The 12,794-nt window shown below is 46.9% G+C and overlaps 1 protein-coding gene across 1 annotated transcript; it reads right to left on the bottom strand.

Annotated features, from left to right (window-relative positions):
* Positions 1-8,933: 8,933 nt before the first annotated feature.
* Positions 8,934-9,884, bottom strand: LOC115527868 (olfactory receptor 7C1-like). Its single transcript, XM_030335645.1, has one exon. It carries the CDS (start codon positions 9,882-9,884, stop codon positions 8,934-8,936), a length of 951 nt encoding a protein of 316 aa, XP_030191505.1.
* Between the last annotated feature and the right edge of the window lie 2,910 nt (positions 9,885-12,794).

The raw sequence follows: 12,794 nt of genomic DNA, 5'->3' as shown, positions 1-12,794 counted from the left end.
GAGAAGCTAGGTATGGAAAACACAACTCTTCATCGTTGGGAGATCATGGATTGGCGGCAGGGTGTGAATTGACGGCCGACCTTTTAACTGAGTATGATTTTCGTTATGCAGTGGATACAAAACAAATATGCAAGGACCAGTAGCCATTTTAAAGTGACATTCGGTGGCACGAAAGTACACTGGCATGTTTTGCAATCATTGCTTCTATCTTGTTCTAAAACGTTTTCATTACCATGGGAACGCTGAACTATTTTTGTAGCTTTTCTGTGAATGTAACATTATTCAAAAATAAAAATTAGCAAAAAAAAAAAAAAAGAAAGTGGGAGCGCGAGAAAACTCCCCCAGCAGTGTTCATATGTACAGTGACATCCGTTAGAAAATAGATCACAAGCATTTCACATGTTAACACAAATATAAATGGCCAGGAATAGGGACTGGAAACTTGCAAATACATAATAAATGAGAGCAATGCATTCATTAAATTAGCTAAAATTTCTTGAGGACCTCTTAAGGACCTCATATTAACCTCCTGAAGTGGATACTGCAATTATCCTAACTTTCCAAATACGGAAACTGAGACCCGGAACATTAAGTGACTTGATATACCAGAAGATGTATGAATGGACTCCTAAGTGTTAACGGTGTGGAATCCCAGGGTATATTTGTTGTTTGAATGAATAAATGAGGAAGATTTTCCAGATGAAAGAATACGAGAGTGTCTTTGGTAGAAGAGAACAGAGGCACTTATCATGGCTCCCAAAAACCTGAGGGGAGGAGAAATCGAGAGACACAGGAATGGAATTGTGTAGAATGTTTTAAGTAAGTGGACTCTCACCCAAAATCCAGCCTCCAAGAGCTTCGCCCGTCTCCAGGCCTGTTTCCCACAGCAGATAGTCTGATAGCATTAGGGCACCTCTAGCTCTGTGTGTCCTGTCTTCCCCGGGTGACGGATATTCAACTTAGCTCCAAGAAAGGACAGGAGGGGTGCCAGGTACCTGTTCTCTGAAAGGGCGCAGCTGACCTCTCTCCTTCCTGGGACAGCTGGAGCTGTATTGAGGGGAGGAAAGGGCATATTTACTACTTCTAGGTCCTCAGAGGTTGAATTCTGACAATTCTCATTAAGTTAATTGTTCTATTATTACTCTATTCTCTGGGCAACTTGTTTCCCATGGGTGAGGGAGTCAAAGTGGAAAAGAACTTTTCTTCTAGGCTTGTCCTCTTGGGAGCATCTTGGATGTCAGCTATGTGTATGACATCCCATGGGCTCTAAGTTGTGGTGTTCTTTTTATTTTATTTTATTTTATTTTTTATTTTTTAATGTTTATTTTTGAGAGAGAGAGAGAGAGAGAGAGAGAGAACACAAGTGAGGGAGGGGCAGAGAGAGAGAGGGAGACACAGAATCCGAAGCCCATTCCAGGCTCTGAGCTGTCAGCACCGAACCCGATGTGGGGCTCGAACCCATGAACCGTGAGATCAAGACCTGAGCGGAAGTTGGATGCTAACCGACTGAGCCACCCAGGAGCCCCTAAGTTGTGGTGTTCTTTTCTCCACTGGACTGACCTTCACTGTCTTCTTTCATGAACATTTCCTCAACATCTGACATGGAATGTCTTTGTCTACCAAAGGCATAAACAGGCATATTTTTCAAGACTCTGTGAGTCTCAAGCGCTTTGATTTGGGACTGTGAACAGGGATCTGGACCACACCCAACTCCCAACAAGTATCCCATAGTTACATGGAAGAAGGGTGGAAATAGATCATCGTGTTTGGTGGAGTGTCAAAAAATTGCTTATTGTTGGGCTGCACAGGTAGAGTTTCCTTTGCAAAAGTTGCCCAAGTCCACTTATCTAGTTTTTTCATTTGGAGTAAACACATTCATCCCTTTAAAGCTGATGTGGACAATTGTTGGGGTTCGGAGCTGAGGGCCAACAAAGAATTCTTGAGACATCTTTGGTGCAAATATTGGTTGGATATCGATGGATATACTGGAAGTTGGATATCATTTTTGGAGGTCACCATTCATCCCACTACACTGTGTTCCAGTAAAACATCTTTACAAAAAAGGCCGCGGGTTGGATCTGGTGTACGGGTCGTGGTTTGCTCACCCTTCTTAATAGATTTCCATAGAAGGAGCTGATAACATTGTAAAATTAAAGAAAAATTGAATGTAGCTTATTTTATGCTAGTGGGGTTCGCCTACTAGAAGGTCAGTGATGTCTACATTATTCAGGCTCTGCACAATCTCCCCAGACCATGGTTGATCTAACTGTCAGACCCATCCACTATCCTGACCCCTCTTTCCAACAGAGTTCCATCCTATGCTAATGTACCCCATTAAAGTCAATGTACAGACCTTCAAACCTTAGTTCTAGGAGAAAGCCGAGCGGAGACCCAGCCATGAGCCTTTCCTTGGTTCTTGTGCTGATGGCTCCAATAGCCTGACAAGCAATTCCCGTACTAAGATACCTGGGAGTAGCCCTTCTGGACCACCTCCTTACACTAGACTGAAGCCTAATGTAAGGAATGCAGGCTTCCTGGATGAAACTGTGGCAGCCTTGACCGGGGTGTGGGAGGAGAAAGGAGGGGCGAGGCTGTGTAAGCCTGGTCCCTTCTACTTAACCGGTAAGATGAGCCATTCTCCATTCCTGGGTTGGTGGGAAGCCAGAGAGTCATGAGTAAGAGAACTGCATGTGGTAATTTCAGCCGTGGCTTTGAACTTGAAGGTGCCCAGGTGTGCCCAGGTGTGCCCGTGACTGCGCAATATGTGGGTCTGAATCAGGAGTGAATTCTGCCATGCCTACATGCACGGGATTGGGTTCCTCTTTGGGTTCCTCTTTGAATTCCCGGGCAGCCTAGGTGAGCACTATTTTCTCCGGTGCTGTCTGCAATTTACCAGCGGTTCAGCTTGTGTTTTTTCCCTCTGATGCCTTAGGTTTCTGGAAGGTCGGATGCAAACCCATTTCTCCTCTCTTTCTCCCCCCCAGGGTTTTCTTTTAGCTCAGGGATGGCCCCATGGGGGGCAGGACCAGGATTAGGAAAGGAATGTACTCGAGGAACAAAATGTAAGGGGTGTCTCCTTGGGTCCTGGGCGCCTTACCCTGGTCCAGGCCTCGTGCACCAATTCTCAGCCTAAGCCCTCCCCTTGGTAGCCAGACTTTTCCTTTTAGGCTTTCCCTGCAATGCAGAGTCATCCGTGGAGGTGGAGTGTGCTCCCCTCCCTCTGGGCGCCCTCGCGTTTCCCCCTGGTTCAAGTGCAGGGACTGCGTCTTCCTCTGGGTGGAGGGGCACATCTTTCCCCTTGACTTTCCTTTGCTTTTCCTCTGGTATCAGCTGCACGCGGTGTCCCCAGGCCTCTGGCCGGCTCGGCCACACACCTCTAACTTTGTTTCTTTTCCAGGCCTCCCCTCAGCTCAGGGCCACCCCATTCCCCTGCAGGGCCCTCGTGCCTCAACACCTGGAGGTTTCCTCTGGTCGCCCGGGTTTCCCCTCACCCTGGGGGGTGCTGGATTTCCTCAAGGCTCTGCAGCGCGAGTGGTGAGGTCGGCACATCCCCTCCGGGCAGCACACTCACATTTGCGCTGCATCAAGCTGTGTACCCCCCTCCAGCCATCTGGGCAGGTTTCCTCACAAATTCCTCCCACGGTCTGCATTTCCCACTTGGGTTCCCTGCGGCCCAATCCGGTGCTCTTTCCTCTGGCTTTCCATTTGACAGTTCTCTCAAACCCAACTTCTCCAGGTCTGGGGCGCACTGAACCCTCTGTTCTCAAGACCCCCGCTTGGCCTTAGCTCATGCAGGAGATAGTAAAAGCCTTCCTGACCTCCGCAGTACTAGGAATGTGGTGTTTCTGCTAAAAACACCGGCAACCACAGGTTATGTTACCCAAGAATTTGTCCCAGACAAATTTTTAAAAAGTTTTTATATTATTTTATTTTAGATCTCAAAATGAAAAACTCAATGGTAATAATAAAGGACAGAAGGCAGGCAGGCAGGATCAGGGCAGATACCGCTGGATGGCAGGTGCTCTAGATCCTTCCATAGTGCCAGGGCCCAAAGGCTTCCCTGGGCCAGACTCTCTGTCCTGCTCAGAAACTCGCAGATTGGAGACATGGGCTTGATTGCTTGAGGAGACTTGCCCCCTGTAGCAGACATCTCCTGGGCAGAGATTGGGAAGGGGAGCCCGTGCGTGTGACACTGTCTCACTTTTCCTGGATCTCACCACGATCCCTGCCGCCTGTCTGATGGTTTTCCATGTTGCTGCCTTCTAGGTGGCAGGACAGTGCAATCAAAAGAAAATCACAGCCGTGCCTCTTTTGCACGCCCAAGAAGTCTGGCAGCTCCAGAGACAATGCACCGAATCTTTTACATTTAATCTTTTCTTTTCTTTGGTTTGTCAGTGTTTCACGTCCGCTTCCATTGGACTTAGAGCGTGTTTGCAAAGAGGAGGCAACATGGGGCTCTGAGATAATAGCAAGACGGGGAAGAGGTGATAGAAGAGAAAACGCATCCCCTTGCTGACTTTGGCCACGGACCTGGTACCCGCTACGAGGCTTGTCTTGGAGTCCACCTTGGGGGCTGCTCTCTGAGGGACCTTATCTGTGTCCTCCCCCGCAGGCATGTGATGTCCACCAGATAGAGACCATCAAGGCGACTACGCGTCTCTCCTGATCAGTGTCTCACTTTATGGACTCAGCATCCCGAGCAGACTGTCCCGAGTCCAGATGACATGCCAGAGTGAGCTGATGTGACAATAAGATGGAGCCTGAGGCCCACGGGGGACCACACACAGCAGAAGCAGACCACTGGGGATTTCACTTTGCCACGCTGCCGGCCAAATGAAAGAAATGCCAACAAAGCAAGTTTCCTCCGCTGATTTCTGCTGGTGGCTCATGGCTCAATCTGCTCATTTCTCCCCTTTTATTTTCTTCTATTTACATGTTGTTGGCACTATCTAATTTTATCTGGTTGCAATCACAGAGAAGAATTGGGAATTTGGTTTTGGAACCATCAGTAAAATAAGCATTGCTATCATCTGGACTATCTGCTCCCTGTGCTTGGGGCTGAGCTCACACGGCAAGAACTTTCTCTGCACTCAAAAGGGCCTTCTTAACGCGAGAAGCTCTAGGAAACACCAAAGCCTCCCTTGTTTTCTGTCTCAGCTGTGTGTGTGTGTGTGTGTGTGTGTGTGTGTGTGTTGAGGAAAGGGTTGTAAAGGGTGAAGAGTATAGGTTTTAGAATCAAAAGTCTAGTTCTTGGCTCTAGAACATACCTGCTGTTCAAACCTGGGCTTCCTAAACTTAAAGTCACTTCATGTCACCGATGGCGACTGGAGCTCCAACAATCACAACCATATTCCAGGAAGGAACAAGGAAGATGAAGGGTTAAATATTTTATTATTTTTTAAATCTTTTAAAAATATTTATTTATTTTTGAGAGACAGAGAGAGACAGAGCATGAGTGGGGGAGGGGCAGAGAGAGAGGGAGACACAGAATCGGAAGGAGGCTCCAGGCTCTGAGCTGTCAGCACAGAGCCTGATGCAGGGCTCAAACCCACGAACTTCGAGATCATGACCTGAGCCGAGGTTGGACGCTTAACTGACTGAGCCACCCAGGAACCCCTATTTTATTTTTAAGTAATCTCTTCACCCAAGGTGGGGCTTGAACTCACAACCTCGAGATCAAGAGTTGCATGCCCCACCGACTGAGCCGGCCAGGAGCCCCCCTGGGCAACTTAGAGTATACTCTTACCATCTCACGTCTGAAATACGGATTTCAGTCTTGAGTATTGCAATTTAAGAACAACCGTTGCAGACGCAAGGTAACTGAGACACAAATATGATGCTATTGCAATTAGTGAAATAGAGTGGGAGAGAGGGGAGCATCTGGAGGGTGAAGGGGAAGTTATTCCTTATGGATAAATGTTTAGTCAGAATCTGAGGAACGATTTACGACAATGTTACAAAACACATCCTGCGATGAATTTACAGATGTTTACTTTTTCATTTTGGAGACTCAATCCAGGCCTTTCTCTAATACTCTATGGAAGAAGGCAGTATTCTAGCCAGGGATTGCTTTGCTCTGTTGCATATTGGGGGAATTATGCGGGAGTTCTCCCACTTGAGAGCAAAGTTCTTTCCATCCCGGGCTACGTAAAGTCAGCGCGTTTATTTATAATTGTTTTGGGGTGTGTCCTCCATTTTTGGGAGGATCAGCTCTACGCCCGCTGACGGACAAGACGCCACAAGAGGACTTGGCTGACGTGAAGGTGTGCACCGTTGCAGGAGTGACAGGGGGGTAGGGAGTGAACCAGAGGGGGTGAGGGCGGACACGACAGAGTAGGCCCCATCCCTCTTCTCAGCCACAGCATCTGAGCAGACTCCCCAGGTGGTACTTCCATCCTGGGTACAGAACATCTCTTACACGTTCTGGAGCTAATTGGGAAGAAGGTGATGTGTTAATCATGGGAGAGAAAGGTTTTTGAGAATCCCGTGTGATTATCTGAGATTGTGGAGGTTCCCTTTCTCTTGATGCATGGAATGATCCCCCAAAGTAAGCGGCTTAAAACGCCAATCAATGTTCATCGGTCAACATCGGTTCTTTGTGTCAGGTGTCCGGGAATGGTTTCACTGAAGTTCTGGTCCGAGGTCTGTCATGGCCTCGTGGGTCGAATGTTGGTTGGTGTGCCAACATTGGAAAGCCCGGCGTGGGCTGGAGGGTCTGCTTCCGGCTGTTTGCAGGAGGCCTCGGTCCCTGACCGTGTGCACTTTTCCACACATGGGCGGATTGAGTGTCCTCACAACGTAGCCACCAGCTTCCCTCAGAGAACGGCAATGAGGGGGAGAGTGAAGGGCAAAGCCTCAGTGTCATTTGTAAGCCTTGGAAGGCTTACATTTCTGTCATATCCTATGGGTTTCACAGCCCTAGTCAGTGTGGGAAGAGAGCCCATGGGGAGGTGTGTGTGTGTGTGTGTGTGTGTGTGTGTGTGTGTGAATATCTGGTGGTGGGGGTCCCTAGAGACTGTCCTGAAGTTAGCTCCCATGAGCCTCTTGCTGCAAACATAATTATGAGAATGATGGATGTCAAAACGGAAAAGAGACTGAGATCAGAACTGTTTGGACCACAGGGGGGCAGTCCACAAAAAAGTCTTCGAGGAGTGATTGGTTAAAGGGAATAAAAACAAGCAGATCACTGTCAAGGTCATCCCCTGCTTTGAGGGAATAGAACAGAGTTTTCTCTGGTATATGAAAGTCTGGTCCCATCGTATGAACACAGCACATTTAGTTTACCTGTTCATCAGCCATGGAAACGACAAAGCACTGACTCACACTACAACGTGGATGAACCTGACAACATTATGCTGAGTGAAAGAATCCAGACACAAAAGTCATAATACTGGATGATTCCACTTACATGAAATATCCAGAACAGGCAAATCATAGAAACAGAAAGCAGATTGGTGGTTTCCGAGGACTGGAGGGGGAAGGAAATGGGGAGTGGCTGCTGAAGGGTCTCCCTTGGGGTGATGAAAATGTCCTGAAACTACACAGTGGGTGATGGTAGCACTATACCGTAAGTATATTTAATGCCTTTGATTAAACGCTTTAAACGGATCAAAATAATAAATTTTATACTGTGTTTATTTGACCACAGTAAAAAAATGTATGATCCCTCTGGATGTCAGTTCACTGCCACACAATAATTATAATGATAGTAACAAAATGAAAGTCACTGAACCTGCCACCTGAGTTGACTACCGTTGGCCATGGCAGCCTTCACGGGGCATCTCATGGTAGCCTCTGCCCGCGTCAGGGTGAATAAACCTTTGCTTTGCTCTCTTGGTGTGGACTACCTCTGTGGTCCTCTCCTGCTGACCCAGCCCCAACTTACTTAGCCGCTTTCAGTCCTGCTGAACTTTAATCATCATGAGTCGTCCATCTATCCCATGGCTGTCCACAGCAGACACTGGGTGGAATTATCTGATCTCTCATCCCAGGGGCTAGCTTCCAACCTGAAGATGTTCAGCTCAGTCTTCTTTGTCTCTCTTTGGGCCCTTGGGAACCTTGTGACCCTTCTGTGGGACCCATGGAGTCCCATAGGAGCCAAGGAAGCTGCGATTGAAACCCGGTGTCCCTCTTAGGTTGATCACACTGCATAGACCTTCCACCTCTGCTAGAGCCATCCCACTTTATGCAGGACCAAACAGTGTGACCTCAATTCCCAAGATTCCCAAACAAGAGGTGAGAGATATAACCCCCCATTTATTCCTTTTCATCTTTCAGCACACGCCCTTGGGATTTTTCGTAGGTTCTCTTCCTCTTTGCAAGACACTCCCCTGTGGTTCTCAAGTGGGGGTGATTTGGCGTCTGTGGGGCATTTGGAGACATTTTTAATTGTTGCAACTTGGCTGGCAATGTTCCTGGCACCTAGTGTTTAGAGGCCTGAGATACCGCTAAACATCCTACAATGCATGGGACAGCCCCACAGCAAGGAATGATCCAGCCCCAAATGTCAATAATGCCAAAGTTGAGAAATTCTGCCCTACATCAAAGTCTCTTTCTTCCTGGGGACACTGAGATTTATGACTTAGCCATAATGGAGGACAATGCACAGGAAGAGAAACCAGCTTAATGGTACGGGAACAAAAAGCTGAAGCATCATAAAAAAATGAGCTGACGTTGGCTTAGGACTTGCCTCTAGCATTCCCTGTGCTGAATAATAGAAATTATTCTATTTAATCCTTCTGTCACCCTTATGAGGCATGCACTGTTATAGGTCCATGGAGAAATTGAGGCACAGGGAGGTTGAGCATTTTTCTCAAGCTCACCGTCTGTTGAAGGGTGGTACCAGCCTTTAAACCCCATCAGGGAAATTCTAGAGTCCTCACTATTAAGCGCTCTGTTCCGTTGCCCTTGATCACACTTGTCCCAGCACAGGGTCATTGTTGTTGTCCCTGTGGGGACGACATGCTACAGAGAAGCTTTCTCAGGGCCCTCTTCATGTCCCTGTTCCTCAGGCTGTAGATGAAGGGGTTCATCATGGGAGTGACCAAGGTGTACAGGACTGAGGCGAACGCCCCTGTCTGGGAGGCACGTGTCCAGGTGGAACTGAGGTAGACCCCCAGGCATGTGCCATAGAACAAGGACACCACTGAGAGGTGAGACCCGCAGGTGGAGAAAGCTTTATACTTTCCCCCTGCTGTTGAGATCCTCAGCACAGAAGAGACAATTCGGGAATAAGAGAAAAGGATCCCAGCGAGAGGAACAAAGCCCATCATGCCTGTCACAATATATAATACAACATTATTGATGAAGGTGTCAGAGCAGGTGAGCTGCAGGACCTCAGGGAGTTCACAGAAATAGTGCGGGATTTCAATTACTGCGCAGAAAGAGAGCCGCAGCGTGGTTAAACTCTCAGGAAGGGCCCCCAAAGTGCTGATGAGCCAGGTCAGGGCGAGTAACTGGGCACAAAGCCGAGGGTTCATGATGACCGTGTAGTGCAGGGGGTGACAGACGGCCACAAAGCGGTCGTAGGCCATCGCAGTCAGGAGTAAATTGTCCAAAAGTCCAAAAACCGTGAAGAAATACATCTGCGCGATGCAGCCTGCGTAGGTGATCACTTTGCTCTGCGTCTGGGTGTTCCAGAGCATCTTCGGGACGGTGGTGGAGGTGAAGCAGATGTCCGAGAAGGACAGGTTGGCCAGGAAGAAGTACATGGGCGTGTGGAGGCGGGAGTGTGAAATGATGGCCAGGAGGATGAGCAGGTTGCCAAAGACAGTGACCAGGTACAAAGACAGGAACAGCCCAAAGAGAACAGACTGAATCTCTGGCTTCTCAGAAAGTCCCAAGAGGAGAAACACTGGAAGCCTTGAGTGGTTTCTTGGCTCCATCTAAAGGAGTGTCTGCTAAGAACACAAGAAGCCTTCAAGACTAAATCGGTAACCAACAGGCATGTCAGAAACGTAATCACCTTTACCTTGAATCCGATATTGAGGACAGAATTATTTACTCAGTGGTCTCTTCTTTTTTGCTTGTCAATTTGGGCCTTCCAAAGGCCGCCAAATCCCCTGTATTGCCACCACCAGCTGGCTAACCTACCCTCGAAAACTAACTTTGCACTCAAAGCTGACCTCAAGTTGTTCAGCTGTACTGACACCTGGTTACCCTGCCTTAGCCCTCTCAGATTTCTTTGAATTAATTCATACTTTGCTTTCAACTGCCTTTAGAATAAAAGCATAATTGTTATTATTATTCTAATACAGATTGAAAAGGCTACAGTCCAGGTGTGCCTGAGTGGCCCAGTCGGTTAAGCGTCCGACTCTTGATTTCGGCTCAGGTCATGATCTCATGGTTCGTGAGTTCAAGCCCCTCATTGGGCTCTGTGCTGGTGGCACAGAGTCTGCTTGGGATTCTCTCTCCCCATCTGTCCTTCTCCTGCTCGCACAGGTGTGCTTTCTCTCTCTCAAAAATAAATAAACATTAAAAAAAAGAGGCTAGGATCTGTTTACATAATTTACATAAGCTATGGTAATGTCCTGATATTTTTCCACTTGACCATTTAAAATGTATGACAGGCCAATCATCAAAGAAGAAACTGAGTCATCAACCAACTTTACCTCCCAGAAAGGATGCCAAATTACTAATTTTGAAATCTCACAAGACCTACTTGCCATAAATAAAAATTATTTGGAAGCATGTGAAAATAAACGTCCCAGTGAGTCTTCTGAAACTATTTTAATCATGATACAAAAACCAACAGCCCTCTACAATAGCAGCAAGACAACAAAAAGCACAGATTAATCTCTTTAATTAGTATATTAGGAAAACTCTCAAAGACAATAGCAATAAAATATACTCAGCAATTTATCAAGCAAACCAAATGCCATGACCAGATAGCATTCAACCTTGGAAAGCAGTCAGCATTTCATACTGGTGATTTATTGATTGTCATAGAGCAAATGAGTAGGAAAAAATCATCCAAATATAATCATCCTTTTTTTTTTTTTTAATGTTTAGTTATTTCTGAGAGAGAGAGACACCAAGCACAAGTGTGGGAGGGACAGAGAGAGAGGGAGACACAGAATCTGAAGCAGGCTCCGGGTTCCGAGCTGTAAGCACAGAGCCCGATGCGGGGCTCAAACCAATGAACCATGAGATCATGACCTGAACTGAAGTCAGACGCTCAACCGACTGAGCCACAAGTGCCCCTAGTAGGATCATATTTTAAAAATTATTTTAAGATTATCTTTTAAAAAATATTTTTTGTACTTATTTTGAGAGAGAGAGAAAGGCAGAGAGAGAGAGGGAGAGAGGGAGAGAGAGAATCCCAAGCAGGTTCCACACTATCAGTGCAGATCCTGATGTGGAGGTGGGGCTCGAACTCAAAAACCATGACATCATGACCTCAGCCAAAATCAAGAGTCAGACACTCAAACGACTGAGCCACCCAAGTGGCCCAGGATCATCTTTTTAAATGCTAGAGATACTGCTTGAAAACTGTTCTGAGGAAACTGTAAATAGAATATTCTGAACTGTGGTAAAATGGTTTCCTTGACCATCAGCTAATATCAACCCTAACCGGAAAGTATTTGAGGAATCCCCATGAAGATCATACAGAAGACAAGTGTGCCTGTCACTGCCAGTATGCAACACTGCTCTGAAGTTTCAAACCAAATAACCAAAGAAGAAAAAGCAAAGACAGGTTCATGTCTTGGGGAAAAGTAAATCGATCACACTTTTCAGAGGATAGAATTGGTTTACATGAAATCAGTTGGAAAACTGTGACAGCTAAGAAGTCATTCTGATAAGGCTGGGTTTAAAAACAAACATGTAGGGGGCCCCTGGGGGGCTCAGTCGGTTAAGCTTCCGACTTCGGCTCAGGTCATGATCTCGTGGTTCGTGAGCTTGAGCCCCACATTGGGCTCTGTGCTGACTGTTCGGAGCCTGGAGCCTGCTTCGGATTCTGTGTCCCCCTCTCTCTCTGCCCACCCCTGCTTGTGCTTTGTCTTTCAATAATGAATAAACATAACAAAATTAACAAACAAACAAACATGTATCATTTTCTTCCCTATTTCCAGCAATAAGTAGATACATAAGAGGAAAAATATCCTACTGAACATTGTATAACACTGTAACATACACAGACCAGGGTCTGGCTCATTGAAGGTGCTGGGCATGGCGGGGGGGGGGGGGGGGGGGAATACTACAAATAGTAACTGATTTTTTTTTGGGGGGGGTGACTTTTAGGACATATTAGCGATTATATATTTTATATCAAGTACAAATGGAAGTCATTGAAGAGTTTTAGGTAACACAACAGTAACTAACATTTATTAACACTTACAAGGTGCAGGAACCGTGCTAATCTCTTCTGAATGGTCTCGCTTCATCTCTGTAGAAACAGGCAGAGTGAGAAGGTTGCCATTGTTCATGCACCTGGCAGAGACAGCTGAAGGTGGCTGTGGATGCTTGTTGGGTGTATGAGTCTGCAAGGAGCATGGTCCCTCTGATGTGCAAGTGCCCGTAAGGTGAGCGGGGGGAGACCGGGCACTGTGTACCGTGTTAGGGGAAGCCCAACCCTCCCCCACCGCCCTCAGAGAGAGAACTATGAGGAAGATAATTCCCAGTAAGGTGGGAGAGGGCCGTGGAAATGCTGGACCAAGCCCGGGATGAAGAACATGCTAATAGAGAGGCAACCGCTATGCCTGAAGCTTCCTTCTTGGTTAGCCAGTTAGACACTTCAACTGTATTGAATTGTTTTGAATGTCTAGACTTTCCCAGTTTCCTTACCCCTGGCTGTG

The sequence above is a fragment of the Lynx canadensis genome, chromosome A2 (assembly GCF_007474595.2).
Source record: "Lynx canadensis isolate LIC74 chromosome A2, mLynCan4.pri.v2, whole genome shotgun sequence".
Classification (NCBI taxonomy): Eukaryota; Metazoa; Chordata; class Mammalia; order Carnivora; family Felidae; genus Lynx; species Lynx canadensis.
The sequence above is the reverse complement of the archived record's forward strand: the minus strand, read 5'-3'. Positions and strand labels throughout refer to the sequence as shown.

Excerpts from the sequence above, each read along its gene's own strand:
- LOC115527868 (XM_030335645.1), bottom strand. The coding sequence starts at position 9,884 with ATGGAGCCAAGAAACCACTCAAGGCTTCCAGTGTTTCTCCTCTTGGGA.